Source organism: Hydra vulgaris, chromosome 11 (genome assembly GCF_038396675.1).
Source record: "Hydra vulgaris chromosome 11, alternate assembly HydraT2T_AEP".
Lineage (NCBI taxonomy): Eukaryota > Metazoa > Cnidaria > Hydrozoa > Anthoathecata > Hydridae > Hydra > Hydra vulgaris.
This window is the reverse complement of record NC_088930.1, coordinates 38,054,035-38,076,778: the sequence shown is the minus strand read 5'-3', so window position 1 is coordinate 38,076,778 and position 22,744 is coordinate 38,054,035. Positions and strand designations below refer to the sequence as shown.

The 22,744-nt window shown below is 29.0% G+C and overlaps 2 protein-coding genes across 2 annotated transcripts in view; both read right to left on the bottom strand.

Annotated features, from left to right (window-relative positions):
* LOC100209377 (transmembrane protein 106B) overlaps positions 1-21,081 on the bottom strand; it is a 66,871-nt gene extending 45,790 nt beyond the window's left edge. The window contains exons 1-3 of the mRNA XM_065810992.1: positions 20,808-21,081; positions 999-1,062; positions 743-905 (exon numbers count right to left, since the gene is read on the bottom strand). Coding sequence (XP_065667064.1) covers positions 743-905; positions 999-1,062; positions 20,808-20,961 — 381 coding nt within the window. The 5' untranslated portion in view covers positions 20,962-21,081. The remainder of the gene's footprint in view (positions 1-742; positions 906-998; positions 1,063-20,807) is intronic.
* Positions 21,082-21,745: 664 nt separating this feature from the next.
* On the bottom strand, positions 21,746-22,548 carry LOC100212861 (uncharacterized). Its single transcript, XM_065810993.1, has 2 exons — positions 22,485-22,548; positions 21,746-22,414 (listed from the first exon to the last, which is right to left on the bottom strand). Exon 2 carries the CDS (start codon positions 22,401-22,403, stop codon positions 21,783-21,785), a length of 621 nt encoding a protein of 206 aa, XP_065667065.1. The 5' UTR covers positions 22,404-22,414; positions 22,485-22,548; the 3' UTR covers positions 21,746-21,782.
* Positions 22,549-22,744: the final 196 nt, after the last annotated feature.

Here is a 22,744-nt window from a genome sequence, read left to right as displayed (position 1 = left end):
ATATATATATATATATATATATATATATATATATATATATATATATATATATATATATATATATATATATATATATATATATATACACACACACACATATACATATATATATATATATATATATACACACACACATATATATATATATATGTATTAGTGTTTCTCACTGGGTATTACCTTTCCCATTACCCAGGTAAGGTCGAGTAATGAATAGTTTGCAAGTTTTTTCTTACCCATTACACAGGCAATTTTTTAAAATTGCCCTAGTAAATTCAGGTAAATTTAAAATTGAAATTTTTTTTTTAATATTATTTTTGTAAATGAAACTTTGTGCTGAGATTGACTTTATTTATTGGATTGCCATGAGTGCCCCAAAAAATTTTTATAATACAAATCCACCTTCATAACAATAATACATATAAAAAAATAAATGTAAAATTTATTTTCAAAAGAATGTAAAATAGTTTCGTAATATTTATTAAAGAAACTACTTCTTATCATCTGCTAACTAATTTAATTATTACCTAACTAATTAATTTATTACCTAAAACATATATCTCTTCATCATAGATTAAAATATGTGAAAGTAAATAGTTTTTTATTTTTTTATTAATTCAATATTATGCAAAGTTTTTTTGACGTAATTTGTTTATGAAATATATAACTCTTTTTCATTACAAGACCTGAGTTTACATTTAATAAAACAATGCCAGATTAGTTTAAAAGAAACAACTGAACCTACTTCTACTTTAATGCATGGTATGTTTGTTAAATCCATTGGCATATAAATGTTCACTGAGGTTGTAGCAATAATAGATATTGTCACAGATCGTGGAAAAAAAAAAAAAGCTATCAGGATAATGCAAACCAGGCAGAGTAACAATGTGATACTCAGGTAAAGTTTTCTAAATTTAAAAAAGTTCAATTAAAATAAAAAAATAATTACAAAAAATTTGAAATTAAAATAAGTAATAATTCCAAAACCAAAATAAACATACGTTCTCTTTGGACGCAGCCTTCGATCCGAAACTGATATTAATGCTACAACAGAATCTGCCTGACCTAAAAAATATAGTAGAAAATGTATAAGTATCTATAATCAATTTGATTCATTTGCAATAAAATGATTATATATTTTATTTATTTATATATATATATATATATATATATATATATATATATATATATATATATATATATATATTCACACACATATATATTCTTGCATGGTCATATTGTACCTATTTGTCACTCCATGTAGCAGCACTCCTTGCATGTCCAACTAATTTGTCAGTCCATGCAGTAGCACTCCTTGCATGTTTTACCTATTTGTTAGTTGATATATGTAAACAGTAAAAAAAATCTGGAATTTTTATATTTTATTGAAAAATAAATTTTTCCATTTGTTAAGTTGCATTTTTGTATTTTTTTTAAAAAAGATAAAATTTAATTAGTAACCTCAATGAAATTTAATGGTTTTTTTATACTTGATTTTGGTAAGATTTGTTTTTTTACCACAAAAGATTGATTTAAAGTCTTTATAAAAATATATATATTTCTATAGTAGTAGTAGTATATATGTATGTGTGTATATATATATATATATATATATATATATATATATATATATATATATATATATATATATATATATATACAGGGTGCGTACAGTATTTGAGGACAAATTGATATTAAAATTTATTTATTCATATTTTTTGCAAAATTTATTATAATTCCATGAAATTTTTACATAACGTTAATTGACTCTTAGACTATATAAATATTCAATCAAATCCCCATTAGCGGTGTTAACGGACTCAATCCGAGATTGGAAACGACTGCATGCCTGAATAAAATGCTCTTTGTTCATGTTGATCATTGTGGTTGTTATAGCATCTTTCAGCAATGAAAGTGTTGTGGGGATATTTATTGGTCTCTTGCTCAACTGCATTCCATATGTAATAGTCAAGGAGAATAATATCCGGGGAGCTAGGTGGTTATAAGTTTGGGGTGATGTGGTCACAAAAATTTTCGGCCATCCAATCTTGTGTCATCATGGCTTTGTGTGCAGGAACAGAGTCTTGCTGGAATATGTATGGTCTGTCCCCACGTACACTATCAATCCAGGGTTTCACAACTGTTTCTTAAACCTTGATGTAGGCAGCACCATTCACGTGAAGCCTCTGTTGAAAGAAGTGAGGTGGCATAACATGTCCTTTGTTGCAACTCCTAAAACCATGACAGTTGCTGGAAACTTTGTGTTCATAACACGGGGAACCTCTGTAGGATTTGAGCATAACCACCTGTCATTTCTCAGATTGGCTTTTTGATCTTGGTCAAAAAATTTTTCGTCAGAATAAAACCATAACATGTCAGAAACTACAGGGTGCTTAAGCTTGTTCAAGAAACCTTTTCCTCAAATAAGTCTCTGATTCCGAGTTTGTGGCAACATAAACTTTCCTCTGCATATAACATAAGACTTATAGTGGAGGTATTTGCAGACAACTCGACGGATTAGACCCTCAGAGTCATTAAGGTCCCTCGAAATGGCCCTCATGGACTTTGAAGGGCTTTTGTGAACGATCTCTTGCACTTGTTGGAAAAATTGTGTATTTCTAGTAGTGTCCAAATGTTCCTCATGTCTTTTGCGTTTTACAACAGTTTCTACATCGCCAGCTAATGCTTCCAATTCATAACAAACCTTATGTACAAACGATTGAGCGCAGTTGAAAAAATCAGAGATTTCTAAATTGGTGTGTTTCCCGCATATAGCGACGATAACTGCATGTCTCTTCATTTCTTGTTACTTTATAGTCCTCCATTGATGATCTAAGATAAAAAAAATCGTTCTCTATATATTACAGCCACATATATGGATGTCCTCAAATACCGTACACACTAGGGTGATGATATTTTTTATTTTCTTATGAAACCTTTTCCATAACATGAATGAATGTATTCTAAGAACAGTTTAATAAAAAATGATTGAATATTTAAAACTTTTATTAGGTCAAAAAAAGAAGTTACTTATAGAAATAAAATAAAAATACTTATCAGGATTACTTAAGTATAATTATCCTTTATTAGAGAATATTTGTTTTGTTTTTTAATTTGGTGTAGTTAACAGTTATTATATTATAAATTTAGCTTAACTATAATTGTTGTAGAAGAAACAAGGTACTTTTATTTAATTTTCTAATTTAGTTATAAATATATTTCCATAAATATGTTTCGCATAAGTGCTAATGAAGCCTCAAAGAGAAAGGCAGACAACTCTAGACCACCATGTTCAAAAGCTTTTGGTATCAGCTGCTCCATATGGATTACAAACAAAAAGCTTGGCTAATTTAAAGAATATTCCAGAAGTTCAGCACATTTTCGGCTACTATCACCATTTAGGCCAAAAACACACACCCTGCACCACCCATCAAAAGTTGTTGTACAAATAATAGTAAAGGATTTGGAGCAGCTCTGGAATATGAAATTTAGCTTCCTGTCAGTAACCAGAGCTGGCATCACAAAAAAACTAAATAAACTTGCGGTTGAATATAAAAAATTTTTTAAAGAGAAAATCAACTATGGATTTTCTTATGTCGTTTAATATTCTTGACAAAAAAAGAAAAATGAAGAAAGAACAATTATTTTATAATCATCAAATGGCTGATAGAAAGAGCTGTGTATCCACCAGTCAAAAAATTATTGAGTATCCTGCTAATAGGCAATTGATAATAAAAAACCTGAATCTTGATTATCTAGAGCAATTATATACAGAATCAAGCTCTCAAAATGATAATGACTCTGATGGTTTTGAGCCTTCATTCAAACCACCAAAAAGGAAACTTAAATCAAAAGTAAACAATAATACTTCTCAAAATAAAAATTATAATTTTTTTAAATATACTTACTTTGTTTTTAATTAAAGGCAATGTCAATTGCTGTGATGTGTGCAGAAGCTGGAATCTCTACCCACAAAGGAGCTAGAGTAACTCGCTCATTAAGTTATTTTCATGATGATATTCCCACTCCACATCAATCTGCTATTTTTAGAGCTGGTAAAAGGTTGCAAGTCATAACTCTTTTTAAACTTAAGGCAGCTTTATCAATTGAAACATCCTTTATTTTACATTTTAATGGGAAAGCTGTGGCACCATATGATTACGGTATTAAGAAGTGGAACAAATGGTCATTGCCTTTCAGTCAGAGCCAAATTTTTGGCACATTGGCCTTAAAACTACATTCTAGTGGAACTAAAAATCTAGCAGCTATGATAAAGGAAACATTGTTAGAGTATAATGTTGTCGATAAAATATTCCCTATCATATGCGACACATGCTCTGTCAATTTTGGTTTGTAAATTTAATACTATTATTTATATATAAATATGTATGATGCAATAAACAATTACATTTTGTTTTAGGTAGAGCTTATGATGGTTCTGGTGGAATAATGGGCATTTTACAAACTGAACTATTTAACAGACATATTCCGCATTATGGGTGTAATGCTTACATTTTAGATCTTGTTTTTAAAAAAATGGTAATTTCCTATTTACCAACACTATCAAAATTACCTGCTCTAACTGATTTTAAGATTATAAAGAAACTTAAAGATAAGTACCCACAATTAAAAGAATCATACAATGTCCTGCATAAAACGCCCTACCTCCTCCTACTGTTAAAACTCGGAGAGATGATTATAGACTATTAGCTAAGTTTGTTTCATAAATTTTTTCTTTTTCAACATCAATGAAATGTATGCATTATATGCATATTGAATATGTATTTTTATCTTCAGGTTATGAATTGCCTTCAGGCATTACTTGGATAAGAATATTTTACCTAAACTGGAGCTACCAACTAAACTGCGATGTTCTTACTCAGCAAGATGGAACAGCAAAGCCTGAAAAAAGGCATTTATTTTAAGAAATAGCTAAGTTTATTAGCTGTTCTTGGTCACATGCATGGTTTAAAATGGGGGAGGAACCCAATTGGGTGAACCTGAAAGAGGCCACATCAGCCTGCATTACAGCCCAAGAAGCTCTGACCAGACATATTCTTGGTGTTAAAGTCACATTAGAAAATGTGCATAGGACGAATGAGGTTGCTGAGAGAGGACTTGGAGCTATGGACAACTGAGCTTACCAGGCTAAGCCTGATGATGCTCTTGAGAAACTTTTCTTAACTGAAATGTTTATTAAAATATTGTCTAATCAAAAATAATCTAACTTTTTAAACTTTGCTTTCACATAGTATTATAAAAAAAGGTTTTACATAGTTTTATAAAAATAAGTTATCACCCTTGTACGCACCCTGCATATATATATATATATATATATATATATATATATATATATATATATATATATATATATATATATATATATGTATATATAAATATAAATATAAATATATATATATATATATATATATATATATTGAAAAAATTTAACAGTGTCTTGTATATTTGTCAATTCTTAATTCTGTTCCTTCTCTCACAAACAATCACATATAGCTGAACCCCCTCTCCCTCCTCAACAGTGATAGCAAAAATATTTAAAAAAAAATTTAAATGTCATTACTCTGCAGCATTTAAAAAATTTCATCTTATGAGAATAAGGCTATATGCATCAACATAAGAAGTATAAGTAAAAATTTCGACAAACCAAAGATTTTCTTATTTAAATGACTTAATAAGTATTAATAAAGTTGTGCATTACTAAAGTAATTTTTTTTAGTAGCTATTGGTCTTGCGGAAAAACTGTTTTCGATTTGATAACTCTAATAAATGCTATGAAAAATCACAAAGGAAGAGTGCCACCAGTTTTTTAAAATTGCTCTTGTTAATTACTTTTGCATTTCTTTTGTTATGTAACTCTAAAAAATCTAACTCTTAATAAAAGATATAAAAAATCCACAATAATAATCGCTTGGTAACGTAAGTGATATATAGCGTAAGTTAAATATATAGAAAAACGAGTTTATTTTCCTTAGCCGGTCACCTCTGATAAATTTTCATATATTTTTTAAATTGATATAGAATTCTGTATCAATTTAAAAGAGTTCGCAAATCACTGCTGCACCCTGTATATATATATATATATATATATATATATATATATATACATACATACATACATACATACATACATACATACATACATACATACATACATATATATATATAAGGTGTGGCAGTGATTTGCGAACTTTTTAGAACATTTTTTAAAATGAATTTTTAAAGCACTAAAAAATTATATTCATGGAATACTAATAGAAGAAAAGTTGAAGATAAATACTTTTTCCACCTTAACATTCAATTAAGTCTCCTTTTTTTTTTGATCACTGACTCAAGCCTAGGACGGAAGGACTGGCAGGTGTTTTATACATAGTCCCTTGACATTGAGTAATTGATGACTTCAGTGACTTGACACTTAAGTGGGCCTTTTTGCAATTCTTACTCTCAACTACACTCCACACACTAAAGTCAAGGGGATTGAGGTTAGGGCTGGATGGTGGCCAAATGTTTGGGCCAGAAATTAGCCATATTTTCCTGAAGATATTGATGAGTTTTTCTGGACCCATGACAAGGTACATTGTCCTGTTGAAAAATGTAATTGTTTTCTAGGAATGTCTTCTTCAGCCATGGCACCACATAGTGCTTTAGTAAGCTAATATACACATCAGAGGTAATTTTTTCTTTCTCTTTGATGTAGATTGGTGGACATTTCTCTCCATTAGAAGTGATGATTCCTAGCATCATGATAGACTGAGGATGATTGGTGTGATACACAGGTGAAGTTTTGTCACCCTTTTGCACAATGAATTTGTCATTTTGCGTATTTATCACACAGTCAACACGAAAAAGTTTTTCATCTGAGAAAACTTTAACTGTTGATGAAGCACGGCTTTTTAGCTGATTTAGAAGCTTCTTTGATTGTTCCAATCATAAATTTTTTAGCCTTTCTGTCAAAAGTTGACATGAAGGTCGAGCCACACTGACTTTTCCAAGTGTTTTTAGAGTTCTTCTGACTGTCCTTTCATCAACATTGAACAATTTTGCTGTCTTTCTGATGGATGCAGTGGGATTCTTTTCAAAATGCTTTTTAAGCTTTTCTGTGAAATTTTTATCAACTTTTTTATTCACTGGAGAAGGTATTTTGGCTCTTTCAGCACTGCCACATTTAACCACTTTGTAAAATGTAGTTTTAGATACTCCAGAAACATGAATCACTTCACATGCAGACAAACCCGTTTGAATCAAATTTAAAACTTCAGTTCTTATGGCTTCCATTGTAAAACTTTTAACTAAAATGTATTTTATTTACTATTTTATTAAAATCTAAGACGGTCCTTGAACATTAATCAACTAAAACAAAATGTGGAAGTATTTTATTTACATCACAAAACCTAGCCAAAAATTAGTTCGCGAAACGCTGCTGCACCCTGTATACATCTATATATAAATACATATATATATATATGTAAATATATATATATATATATATATATATATATATATATATATATATATATATATATAATATATATATATATATATATATATATATAAATATATATATATATATATATATATATATATATAATATATATATATATATATATATATATATATATATATATATATATATATATATATATATATATATATATATATATATATATATATATATATATATATATATATATATATATATATGTATATATATTAGGGCGGTCCAAAAATATAAAGTTTAAAAATGCAATCCTCCACATGGCTATCCTTATTCCATATGCTATTACTGATTTAATACCAAAATTTGAATAAAATTAAGTAATATTTAGAGGTAGCAACTTTATAAGACTTTTTGAATTCAATATAGAAAATTCACGAAATTTTACTTATTGATTTCTGATTATGTAAATTATTGTTCTATTATACTTTAATGTTTCTTAAGACTAAACAAACTTTAAAAACAAGCTTTAGCTTGATAATATAATCATGAAAAAATATTAAACAATAGTTTCTTAAAAGTCTAGAAGTGTTCTTAGTGAAACATAAGAGCCGCTTTCTTCGGAACAGAAAACTCTTTCAGATGGCTGAACACTAGTTGCAACAGATACTATTTTTGAGTTTCATCCTTTGTCAAGGAAGAATTAAAAGATTGAATGAGTGCAACCCCTCTTTCTGCACAATCATTTACAACCTTTAGAACTTTTACACTAGCCAGCATTGATTGGAGGGTTGTGTCAGAAGCCCAGTTGGTTGGATGCTTTGACAAGAAGGCTCCTGCTTCTTCCTTTCCATTTATTGCTAGAAGATTGAAGATATTCAAAGAACGACTAGTGATGTATGTCTGCAATGATGCATGATAGTTGCAATCTTTGAAGTCCAGACGTTTGCGTGCATTTGCATTTGGTGGCAGAAAGAAGTTGACAACCATAGAAGCTTTAGTATCATCATTAACGTGTTAATCAAAGAGAGCGAGAGCAACAAGTGTCTCCGAAAAATACCACAAGTGCCGACCAAATGCCTTGATAGCAGACTCTCTGACTTTGATATTTGGATACTTGTGTAGTAGAATTAGGAGATTCATATCATTAAAAGGAGCTCTTGATGCAAGAGGAGCTTCACGCCAATAGTGGGCATAGACCACAATTGGCGTGAATACAAAAAGTGCAATGGACTCGATTCTGGCTATCTCTTTTGCAGTAAGTTTGACCTGATCTTTAACTAGAAAAATCTTGATAGAATAGATGGCTTTAGCCATCCATCTGGCATGATACATTGCTCCGGGTGCACGAAAACTAAATGTGCCTTCGCCTCTGAGGAAAACATAACATAGCTGTAGTAGCTCCTTGTAGTCATCACAGGGAAGTTCTGCATGTATCGCGTCCCTGAAAAATGATATCATATCTGCACGAAGACCAATGGGCATACCTTCAAAAAGGATGGCAGGTGCAGACTTAAAATCATCCTTGTTGATGAATGGCCACAGAGTTTGAAATCGTTTAAACAGGCCTATTTCAGGTCTACTGGATGGTCCAAGAACAGCAGAGAACACATTGGCGAGCTTCATCTCAAACATGTGATGGTGACAAGCAATCCATACAAGTTCCTTTTCCAGAGCTCTTTTAAGTAGAGTGCAGGCACCGATGTTCAATCCTGTGTTGGAAGCCGTTGTATCGAAGACTAATCCTTGAATCAATGGTTTGAGTTGCCAGTCTTTTAATGTACGTAAGCAGGTATTACACTGTTTGTCGCCTGTGCCACGTCCAATCTTTGGGACATCAAGCAGTTGCTCCTTCTCTTTCCCTGAAACAAGAATGGCTATTTGATCTACAAGTTCTTTGCTGTTGCCGGTAATGTCTGGAAGCAATTTTCTATCCCAATGAAGTAGTAACGGATAATCCGTGTTGGCTGAGAATGATGCCTGTTGTGCAGTTGCTACTGCCTTCCATGTGGCCATACAAGCATGTTTAATGGTACTACGAGTCAAAGCCACATCATCTAACTCCACACCGAGCGCTTGTGCCACTGCCCCAACAACAAACATGGCACCTCGATCAGGAAGGTTGACTCAGTCAAGTGCAGATGCCACTTCATTCATGATGATGGATTTCTTTAACTTTATTGAAGCTGGTGTAGAATTGGTTGATGTTGATGGGATGACAAAATTATCATCAGAATCAGAAGAAGACGAGGAGGAGCTGTCTGAATCAAGTTGAACAAGAGATGTAGATGGGACTGCAGTCTGCTGTGATAGAACTTTCTCCAATCTAGCAGCTTCTGGTGAATCTAGCAGTTTCTGCTTCTTTTATGGGACTTTTTGTCAGCTAATGACTGGTCAATTTCAGCCATGCTGGCACTTGAGGGATCTTCTCGTTGCTTTTGCAAGAACTGCTTGTCCTCTTCATTGGTCATGAGTTGCATGGCATCCTTGCAGGAGATATCAAACAGTTCTTCAAGATCAGCTTTAAACTGTTCCTCATTGAACTGGCAACCATCTTTCTGCGTTAGTCGATGTTTCTTCAACAAACAGTAATTTGCAAAGTTTCCTCACTCCAGAGTCAATACGTTGTGTAGGAATCCTAGTCTTCGCCTTAATTTTTAAAGTCGCAATTAAAGCCAGTTTTGAACTTCTTGCAATCGTTAGTCCATTTTAAATGTGGTGGAAGATAAAATTTTTCAAGACTGCACCATTTGTCGGCAATCCAGAACCAAGAATTTTCTCTTCAAACTTGTGATGAACTTCTGGTCATAGGCTACGTCATTGTTATCTATGATATAAAAAAATTATCACAGAAATTTTGTAAAGTAATATAATTCATTAAAACAGCTTTAAATTATTTAACACAAATATTAATACTGTTTATAAATTCATCAATGGTCTAATAATCGCCAATCAACAAAAACCAACTTCGTACTTAATCCCTAAAAATTATTGGTCTTAGTTCATACACCGCTTACTTAAGACCAATAGGTTAATTAAATAATAGATGAATAAAATTGTACATGCTATACACAATTTTAATCAGTTTTTATGAAGCGAGAACCCTGTCACGAACTAAAATAAAAATTGTTCTTTTGGTTGCTACCTCTAAATATGTTCTAAATTAATCAAAATTCGTCCTGAACATTCCTATTACCAAATGGACTAAAGGAAACCTTGTGAAGCAGCATTCTGATAACATTTATTTTTTATCATTGTATCGTGGACCGCCCTTATATATATATATATATATATATATATATATATATATATATATATATATATATATATATATATATATATATATATATATATACTTAGTATTTTGAAAAAGTTAAGAATCAGCATTAAAAAAATTCATAATTTATTTTTATTTTTAAATTTTTATTTGATTGAATATACTTTTCTGGTAAGAAAAAAATAATAAAATTTTTTAGAAAATAAACAAACAAAATAAAATTAAAAAAATAATGAAAAGAACTTTTAAACAAACATAAAATGTATTTAAAGTTTTATAGGTAATTTTTATTTTAAAAAAATTTGGAAAAAGTTAAGAGCCACAGAACAAAAAGCGGTAATTTTTACTTAATACCGCGTAATTCTACCATGAATTTTTAAGCACTCATTTATAGGATTTGGCATTGAGTCTTTTAAGCTCTCTAAAATTTGCTTGGTAACATTTCCAAGTATTGTTGGTAAAATATTGCACAACTCCTCAAGGCTTCTTGGTGCTTTCTTGGCAATCTCTTTATCAAGCCAAGTCTAAAGATTTTCAATGCAATTTAGATCTGGGCTACTTGGTGGCCAAGTTACACGCTCAACATTTTTGTTCAATATTTTTTTAATCATAAATAAAATAATTAAAATAATATATCGGCAAAATCAAATATAATCGCCAAAACTTATGTTTGTTTTTCAAATTTTTAAGCAAGCATTAACGTTTGAAAGATAAGTTGGCAAACTTGGCGTATGTATTTCTGTCAGTTCCATGGAACGCCCGCATGCCAACTTGTCAAACCTTTATTCAAAATTTTGTGTTGACCTGATGCCAACCTAAAATGGTTTTAAGTTGGCATTTTTTGCCAACCATATTTTTCCTAATTCCAAGGGGTGTATATATATATATATATATATATATATATATATATATATATATATATATATATATATATATATATATATATATATATATATATATACTGCAAATGCATGCTTAAATAAGCATGGTTACGTCACACTGAAATAGCCTGCTGCCGAAGGCTTCATTAACTGTGTTACAGCCTGAACCAGGAGTCCTTAGGTATAATGGTGGCAAGGACTCCGGGACTCCAGGACTCCGCCTAATAAACAATATATTTCAAGTCATTAAATTTCATGAGTTTTCTTTATATTGCAGATCATAAGTCAAACAAAATGTTCAGAGATCCTGGAAATATGAGACCAGGAAAAAATAGAGATATAAAGCCGTAGTCCTTTTGGGAATCTGCATCCCCGAATGTAAACGTTGAAAGCGTTCAGTTAGGCAAAAAAAAAATTTTAGTTGGAACATTTAGATAATCTTTTAATAACGTTTATGTAATGTTTATTTAGAAATATTAGGTCATAAAAAAAATCATTTAAATGCAACTGAGAATTTTTTAAAGAAACAACATGTTTTATAAAAAACACTTTAATGTTAAAAAACTTTAAATTAAATATGATTTTAAAAATTTTAATTTAGTTTTGAAGAAATGTAAAAGTAGCAAAATGTTGAATAAAAAATTTGGTTTAAAAAGAATGTAAAACAGATTCACAATTTTTATTAAAGAAGTTTTTTTTTTAATTATCTGCTAACTAATTCAATATGTAAAACATCTCTCCATGATAGATTATCTAGATTATAATATGCAAAAGCAAAATTAAAACTTTTTCTTAGAAAAAGGAAAAAGTGCTTTTGCTTAAGAGAATTCTTTTTACAAATGTATTTAAAATTTTTGTTTCTTATTAATTCAAAACATGTGAAGTTCTTTTGACGTAATACATTTATGAACATAAATTACATTTATAAATACCTTCTTGGTAACTGATAATATCTATCTATAAATTGTTAATAATCTTTATTAAAAAAACTACATTAAATATGTAAAAATTAAAATAATTAAATTGTGATAAACAAATAAAAGATTATGTTAAATATAAGATTGTTTTAAGAAATAAAATATAAGGAAATATAATCTTTTTTCAAAAACTGAATTAAATTCTATTAATAAACTTTGTCAAATTAGTTTAAATAATTTTGAGCGCGGTTTAAGATTAAATTTAGTTCCAACGCGATACTTTAAAATACTTTCAAAAAATCAATAGTTTCCAGGCTCCTGTATCAAATAAGATCCTTATAATTACAATACATTAAAAGCAAAAAGTTTTAAAGTATTTGTAAATTGTTTTTTTAAAATAGTCATTACATTGTAGTTGTAAAAAAGAGCGCCTATTTTTTAAATAAAATAAGTGCTCAATTCAAGTAAAAAACCTAATGGTGTATATGTTGGCATGAGCTTTATCTGAAAATAGAAAAGTGAATGTTATCAATAGTTTACAATATTACTTTCATTTATGCAAATTATTTTTTGACTACACTTAGTCCTATAACGAAAAACGACTTGAATATACGAGAATGCTGAATGCAAAAAGTTTTATAAAAATAGCGAGGCACAACTTATAAAGTGGGTAGGCGACCAAAATTAACAAACTGGTTACTACCATTCATCGCTCGTGCACGGTATTCAGCGCAGAAAATAATGGCTGGCCAATAAAATAACTAAAATTGCTATTTCAATATCCCAAATTAAATTCTTGCTGGTCATGGGTTGTCCAATTAAAAAAAATCAGATTAAAATGGTTGACACAGTTTAATAAAAAAATCAGAGTTTTAAAAAACAGCTTAACAAAAATCAGAATGCAATTTAGTAAAACGCATTACTAAAATTTCATAAAATCATTTAAATTTTGAAAATGCGTTTTAAATGGTTTTATTGTTTACAATATGCTACTTTAATTCACTTCACTGATGAATCTGTAAAATATATAAATTAATTTTTTTGCTTCACTTATTTAGATTACTTTCATTTTACTGGTGGTGAAATTCCTTTTAACATAAACAATTAAAGTTCTTATTTTATTGTATATATAACAATTTTTGTATTAAGAACATTTTTTCTTTTAACTGTATTTTGTTTTTCTTTTCTTTGAATCTTATTTATTTTCTCATAAATTTTTGCTGCAAATTATAATAAATGAATAAATAATTTATAGATAAATTTAAAATTATTATTTGCAAGTTAGCAGTTTTATTTTCTATAATAAAATTCTAAAAATATATATATTTAGTGAAAACCTTCTTTTACATTACATTCAAGCCTTGCCGGGAAGCGAGTGCAATTGCACGCCTTGTATAACCACACTTAATGTAATTTTTAATTAATGTTGTTAACATAAAAATTTTTGTACGTACCTAAAAAAACATTATCTTCCAACTCTTTCTTTTTTTCTTTAATTTAACCTTTTCATAAATTTTAGACAACTTGACCACGTTTTTATATAATTAGTGTTTTAAAAATTAGCGGGAAAATAAAGCTATAAGAAACTAGAGAATAAATCAGCATTCTCGAAGAAAAGAACTGAAGACTATAGGAAATAGCAAACCTAAATAAAATAAGCTAAAAAAATTAATAATAAAAAAAAAGAAAATTTTTGTCAAAAAAATAATATACCTAAATATTTACTGTTTTTGTTTTTTTATTTTTAGGGCGTTTGTTATTTTCCAATACCAAAATTGATACAAGGCGAGGAAGAAAGTAGATAAGAATATAACGAAAAATAAAAATATTTTTTGATATATAATTTTTTTGCAACTTTTTCCAGTCAGTATATAAAGAAAATACTTTATAAATTGCGTTAGAAACACAGAGAGTTTTTAAATTTGTACTTCAAATGTCTTTGCTAAAATTTACTGTTTTTATCAATGGACAGGAAAGCGAGAAAACAAATTGCTATTTATTTGTGAAATTTTTTTTTTTTTTAAACGTTTTTTATTAAAAAAAAATGAAATGATGCTACAAAATTTAGTGGGCTTGTGCATTGTTAATTTACTGATTTTTCTTAACGAAATTTTTAGTAGCCTGTTTAAGTTTTTTAAGTTTTTAAATACATTTTTTCTAACATAGCAATTGTTATGTTCATTATCTCTAGTAATTCCTATTAACATCGGAAATTGGGCAATATAAAAGAAACAATTTCATACATGCATCAAATGCAGTAAATACATTTATTAAAGAAACTATGTTATTCTTTTATTTAATTTATTCCATCATTAACAAAATTTATTAATCAAATAATATTTTTTACAAATAAATAGCAATTTATTTTCTTATTTTTCTATTATATTAATAGTATTAACAAAAAACGTCAAATATAGCAAAATCTTTTTTAAAAGCGAAAAGAAGTAAAAATAAATAAAATCAATAAACGTAAGCAAAAAAATTGACAAATTTTCTTATAGTTCTAGCGTACATAGCAAATTAGTTTATTAACTATATGGGCTGATAAAAATTGTGAATAAATTGCATATCAAAATTTTCAATTGTTGTTAAATCATTATAAAAGATGTTTTTTCAACAACGACTCTAAAAAAAAAAGAATGAAAAAGTTGTATAAAAATTTTATAAAAAACTTTTTTTCTTAAATTTACTATTTTTAATTAATAAGTTTTCTAGTTTATATAATTAAACATGATATTTCGTTATAATTTTGTTTCCTTATTTGAGAGTTGTTTAGTTTTTTTAGTAAACAAGTTTAGCTTTTTGCTGCAAATTATTGAAACGCTTTATAAGTTTAAAGATGTGAACTGTTGTGGCCAGTTAATCTAAAAAAATTATTTTACACGCCTCCTGGGAAGGCTTGCTAACATTAGTAATTTTTATAGTAGTGTTTCATAGAGCAACTGTGTTCTTTGCATTAAGTATTTAATTTAAACAGCTGTGCACGAGAGCTAATAACATTAGCTCTCGTGCATTAGTTTACATTAGTTGTTAACTAATTACCATTAGCAGTTTTTAAAATGGTTTATAAAAGCAGAGATTCTTCTGTTGAGTCTTATCTCTTGCAAAGTTTACCAGACCTACTTGCTCTTTGTGAGACTAATTTGAGTTCGGCTGTCTCATCTTGTGATCTTAGTGTTTAGGATTATCTTCGTGATGGTCCTTGCGTAGAAATCTTTTGTCTTCCTGCTAACAAATGTGCTTCTTACATAACTTCAGGCTGGCATGGAATCGTTTATTTCCTCTTGTCGATTTCAGGTCAAGCCTCACTCTTCTCCATAGTTTTCCTCGCATTGTGCTGCTGCAATTTCCAATTGAAACCGTTACTTCCATATCTATCAGCAAAACAATTCTCCATAAAACAGACGTCTGTTTATTACTGCTAGAAACCATTGTAAAAAGGTTTTGCCTAACATCAAAGCTCGCTATTCTCATGTCATAAAATCTTGCATTTCATCACAAAAACTAGGCTCTCGTGACTTAAGGAGAATCTCTAATAGTATCAATAAAAAAGGCAAATCTGTTATTCCACCTCTCTTGTATGGTTCAGACTTTGTCACCTCACCTAAAGACAAAGCTGAATTGTTTGCTAAGAACTTTTCATCAATATTATTTCTTGATTCCACTAGTTGCGTTCTACCTAATATAGCCGTCAAACAGGTTAATCCATTGCTTGAAATTCGTATCACTCCAGCTTCTGTATCAAAAGTGATTTCCTGCTAAGACTCTACAGCTTGTGGTTCAGACAACATACCTGTTGTAGTCTTGGAGAAGTGTTCTCTGGAGCTGTCATCAATACTTTCAAAACTAATTAACAAGCGCTTATTAGAGTCTTGTTTTCCAGCCTGCTAGAAAGTGGCATCTGTTATCCCTCTTTTCAAAAATTCTGGAGAGCAATCTGATTTGTCTAACTACCGTCCCATTAGTCTTCTTCCTATTATAAGCAAGGTTTTTGAATCTTTAATTAACAAACACTTAATCTCTCATCTTGAATCTAATAACTTATTTTCTGATCATCAACATGGATTTTGATCTTCTTGTTCTAGCTGATTTGCTAACAGTAATAATCGATAGGTTTAATTGTGCATTAGATAGTGGTGGAAAGGTTAAGGGTATCACTTTGATATTTCTAAAGCTTTTGATAAAGTTTGGCATGTTGGTCTTTTCCATAAGCTTTCTTTTGACAGTGTATCTGGTAATATTTTTAAGATTAGAGTACAGTGTATCTGGTAACATCTTTTGGAGTCCTTCCTTTCCAATCGTAGTATAAAATTTGTTCACGATGGACAGCACTCTTCTTCATATCCTGTAACTTTAGGTGTTCCTCAAGGTTCAATCTTTATCCTTACTCTCTTTTTAACTTACATTATTGATCTCCCAGAAATTCTCACATCTAAGGTGGCATTGTTCGCTGATGACACTACCATTTATTATTTTCTTGATAAGAAGCCAACACTCTCTGATTGCTTGGGGCATCTGAGCTTGAAAAGGATCTCACTTCTGCTACAGCATGGGGCTCACAGTGGCTGGTGAACTTTAATTCAGATAAAACTCAATTTTTTTCAGCCAATTGTTATTGCAATAATTTAGATCTTCTGATATTGATGAAAGGTAATGAACTCGATGAGTTTATCTTCTAGGATTAACTCTTACTTCCAATCTTTCTTGGAAACCATATATCAAATCCATTGAAAAATTAGCATCTGATTAGGCTGGATCTCTTTATTGTGCTCGACACTTTTTTACTTCGGATTATAATCTTTATCTCTCTAAATCTCAAATCCATCTTTGTATGGAATATTGTTGCCATATCTGTGGCGGATCTTCCAATGATGACCTTTCTCTTTTAAATAAGACGCAGAAATGCATTGTAAACATAGTTAAAGCTGCTCTTGCAGCCAACCTCCAACCATTATTACATTGTTGTAATGTTGCTTCTCTTTTTCTTTTCTGCAAATACTATAATAGGCACTGCTCTAAAGAGCTAGCGTCTCTTGTGCCATCTACTAAAATTCATTTTTGTGTCATTTGTCATTCAATTTAGTCTCTTCCTTTTCTGTGACTGTTCCTAACTGCTCCAAAAACTCTTATTCATCTATTTTTTTTTCTTAAACATCAGTTCTTTGGAATCTGCTTCATTCATCCTGCTTTCCTGATTCATATAATTTGCAATCTTTTAAGTCGTCTGTCAATTGTTATCTTGCTCTACAAACTTCATCTTTTCTCTTCTAGTAACTTCTAACTCTTATAGTGGTTGTTTGCAGTGTATCCATACCTGAACTTTCACTTATGTTGTTATTGGCAGATGAATTCTCATCGCTACTATTTGTTCTGCTACTTTTAATAGCATCGTCTGCAACTAAATTAGCTTGTTCATTTTCACTATCTGAACTGTCATCATTTTGTTCTGTAGTTAGATTTTGAGCTACTTAAAGAGATAGAAATAAAATTCTTTTATTTCTATCTCTTTAAGTAGCACTGGTAGTTCCTTTAGTTGTTCTTAATGCATCTGTTTTAATGACATTTTCTGATCCTATACTTTTTCTTGCTGGAACATTCAACATTCTTCTCACACATTTTGTAGTGGGAATATCAGCATTTCTTGATCTTCTCAAAAAGTCAAGAAATGATTGATTGACATTCACATTCGATCTCCATAGGGAAACAATCATTTGCAGAAAAGGTGAGATTGTGAGGATATATACCTGTCTTTCTGAAACCAGACATTATATTTTCTGCACAATTAGCTTGAACTGATTTATGAAGGCAACTTAATAGAGATGGGAAAGTGCTTTTATTAAGCGGTTGCACATTTTCCAGGACCCGCTTTCCATTCTGATAATATTTTTCTCCGTGACATCTTCATTGGCCTGAAAAAGACAACATCCAGTGGTTGGGTAAGATGTGTTGAATTTGGTGGAAACCCAATAAAGTGAACATCGTTGACTTCACAAAGCTTTAAAATATTGACATTAATGTGACTACTAAGATTATTGCAACTTTCTGCCCAGATTGCCTTTTTAGCCTTGGTAGTAGCAAACTAACAAACCAATCTTCAAATGAGTTATTTTCGAACCATCCACTTTTGGAGTGATTATACCTTGTGCTAGGTGGGCCATCTTCTGTCCATGTGGTCCAAAATGCGTCGCCTTATAGACCACATAAGGAGCAAGCAATTCTCCATCTGCATTACCACAGTACATAAACAAAATTGTTGATTTGGAACTATTGATAGTTCTTTCTGGGTATTTTACTCCATTTTTCAAAATACATATTTTTTCCCCAGGTTTAACTGTTAAATTGGTCTCGTCAAAATACCAAATGTTTTCTGCTTGTACATTTTCTGTTTCATTATCTAAATTATCAAAGTATTCTGTGACTGTTTGTTCTGCTATTGCAGCCCTGACCCTTTTGAGGTTTCTACCAAATTTCTCGGATAGCTGATGATGTCTTCTAATAAAGGCTTTTATCATAACTGGTAGAACCAGTTATGATAAAAGCCTTTATTATAGCACGAAGTATACGCAAAAAGGTGTATAACAATAGCTTTAACCAACAGTCAACATTATTTAGGTATACATTTTATAACCTAACAAATATTAAAAACATAGTTAAAAAAACAGTTATATCAACTCCTTTTAAATATATTATTATACTTTGGGGTTTAATATTGAAGGAAAACAAATTTAAACATTTTCAAACATAAGCTGCTATAATGACATTCGAGCTCAAGTAGCTTCAATTTCGAACTTCAAACACAAATACAATTTTTTTTATCAAAATAATAAAAATAAAGGACAATTATAATTGCTACATTTTGAAGCAACTGACACTTTTTAAGAAATGTTGTCAAATAATTTTTATCTTTTTTGATTATGTCTGGACAGACAAAGGTTTTACACTAAATTTTTACCATTATTGTAGTTTCCTTTAAAAAAATATTAAGAAGCATTACGCCCTGTGATTTTACGCATGAAATAGCAATTTCACCTATGCGTTAAGCTATTTACATTATGCCAAAACTTTTTCAACTTTTTTAAACATTAAAGCAGTAATTAATTGTTGTAAAAAATATTTTCACTGCATTTGTGAAATAACTTTTTTTTTTAAGATAAAAAACCAGATAAGTTGAAATTTTTCTACTTTCTGTTTTTTATAAACTTTTAATTTCAATTTATTTATTATGTTTAAATCAAATTTATTATTAAATATTATTAAAATTAAATTTATTTTTTCAAATTTAATAATTTTATTTTATTAAATTTTTTCAAAATTTAAAATGAATTGTTTCAAAACTTTATTTCAAAACTTTGAAAATTTCCAAACATGTTAAAGAAAATTCTTTTTTTGCTACTTTTTATGTTTGTTTAGCATATTACTTATTTGTTTATTTATATATTTATTTTTTATTAATTTATTATTTATAGTCAATACATTTTTTTCGAAATTTTTTAGTTTTGAAAATGCTTTTAAACAAAAAATTTTCCATTACTATTCAGTTTAAAAATTGATCTTAGAATGAACACCAATTAGAACTGAATAACAAGTTCATTAATAGTAGGTGAAGATTTGGTTATAGCCAAAATATTAAAAAAATATATACATACACATATATATATATATATACATATATATATAAAAATCAAGACATTTTTATAGTTTGGAAAGAATAGCATGCTTCTACCCAAGCCTTAACACATATGCAAATTTTTTTTCTGTTGACAATAGATAGCCTTAAAAAAAATGTATTCTTTAAAACAAGAAAAAATATATATTTATCATTAACTGTTATTTTTAAAATAAATTTTCAGATAAAAAGATAAAAAGTTAAAGGTTAAAAAGTTACTAAAGTAATTTTTAAATATGATACTTGTGGTTGAAAAATATATTTTCCACGAAAGTATAATTTTTCAACAATTTTTCTCCTTAAACAACCAACTTTTCTCCTTAAAAGCTGAACTCTAAAATATTTATATATACTTAAATGCTAGACATATCTATAGCTCTTCAAAGCAAATTTACCTAATATTGTCTTACTTTCAGGCTACAATTCAATTTATATGATTCATATACTAATGAAAAAAAATTTGTGAATCAATGTTTGAATAAAAAAAAAAAAGTCAACATACAAAGGTTTGGTTTTTATTCAATTTTATACAAAGGTCTAGTTTTTACATAATTCCAATTAGGTATATTATCTTACAAATATTTAAAGTGTAAACATAAATATAAAATCATCTTACTCTGTGTCAGTTTTCCTTTCCCTAAACAAGTAGGGCACTGTTGAACATTTATATTTAAGTAACTGTTGTAATCAGATGATCCATCTTCAAATGATTTATGTTGGTTGCTTGATAAAAGCAGTTTATTTTCAAAAGATGGATCAAGAGATGACATACTGCTACATTAGGTTCTAAATAGCTTTCAAGAACACAAGTGCTCAAAAATTATTGCTTATTACAAAGATTTGAAAACACTTTTAAATATCTAAAAGAGATAACACAAGTATAGTAGAGTATTATAGTGTACATATAAATATACTGTAGAGTTATAGGGTTCAGAGGAGGAGGGGGGGTACAACTTAATAAAAAAAAAAAGTTAAAGATAACAACATCAAAAATTGAGTAGCTTTATAAATAAAAAAAATCAATTTCTTTGTTTCAAAAGAAAAGAACAAACAAATAATAATCAACTTTTTGAAAACATTTTCCTGTACTTATCTATTATAAAGAATAATTGAAACATTTATTCAAGTTTCTAACTTAGGTAACAGCAAAATCAACAAAAATATTTGTTGTTGTTTGTTATTAAGAAACTTTAAGAGTAAACACTTAAGTGGTTAGTACATAGTACATAGCACAATATGAAAATACAATACTACTTTCAAATAATTAAAAAAAGGCTTTTTATGTTTCACAAAAAACAATTCTACATCACAGCTTACATTACAAATAGCCATGTAATTAAACTTAATGCATTACTTCGAAAAGTTTTCTCACTAATTCATTATGTATTAGTGAGAAAAAACAAAAAAAGGAAACAAAGAATACAAAATAATATCTTTTGATAATAAAGAAATCTAAAAAAAAAAAAAAAAAAAATTAAAATTGAAAAATAAAATTCCCCTAATTTTTAACCAGCTTTTTTAAAAATATTTCTATAGATAAAAAACAATAGATCGTTAAGCATACTTTAGTATTAATAGATAAACTTTTTTTTTATGTTAACTTTGTAGAATCCATTATTTTAAACTTTGCAGCTGCTTCACGTTTACGCTGTTGAGTTCGAACCCATTGACGATAATCACTAAGAGTTTTAATAGATTCACCATAATAATCATCTTCGAACTTTGAATCTTGACTAAATCTATGCTTTTCAAGTCGTTTTAAGAAATCTTTATCTTTTTCTTGCAAACGCATTGCCTCATTTTTATTCATTAAAATCCAAATCAATTTATAAAAATTAGTTCCTAAAACATATCCAAGAAAACTTGATGACACACCACATATTCCACAAAAGACTATTGGGTCAAGTCCCATTATTAATTGCACATTTTCTGGCGTTGCATCAAACATATCAGGAACCAAGTAAGCTGTAGCCATAGAAGAAATAGTTAAACCAGTAAATGCAAATGGAATTCCAGATAGACGCTGTTTAGTTCTTAACGAACGTTTTAAACTTTGATATTCATCGAAACTTAATGCAGAATATTTTTCAGCAGAGGAACTCATTTGCCCTCCAGATGAATGTATCATGTGTTTTGTTATCACAGGATAGAAGCAAATTACCACTTTTTGCTGTTTTATACAAAAATTTACCATATTTTTTAGAGCAGCCATTTATCTTTGCCCTAAACATAGATAAATTAATCAAAATCGTCTAGTTTGCATTCAGTAAGTATTCATATATTCTTTTTTTACCTTTAATATTTACTACCACAGATTTTTCAGATTTTTAAACGCAGACCTAAAATTTTAAAAAACGATGCAAAAAAAGAAAAAAATAAAATTTTTTATTATTAATCTATTTTATAGATATACTCTACTTTTCGCAACATGGAAAGTAGAGTATATCTATAAAATTTATACAAAGTGTATAAATTGTCAAAGTTATGCACTTTGAAATGTATGAGAAAAATGCTTTATTTCACTTTATAAAGTAAATACAAAGTTAGGATCAG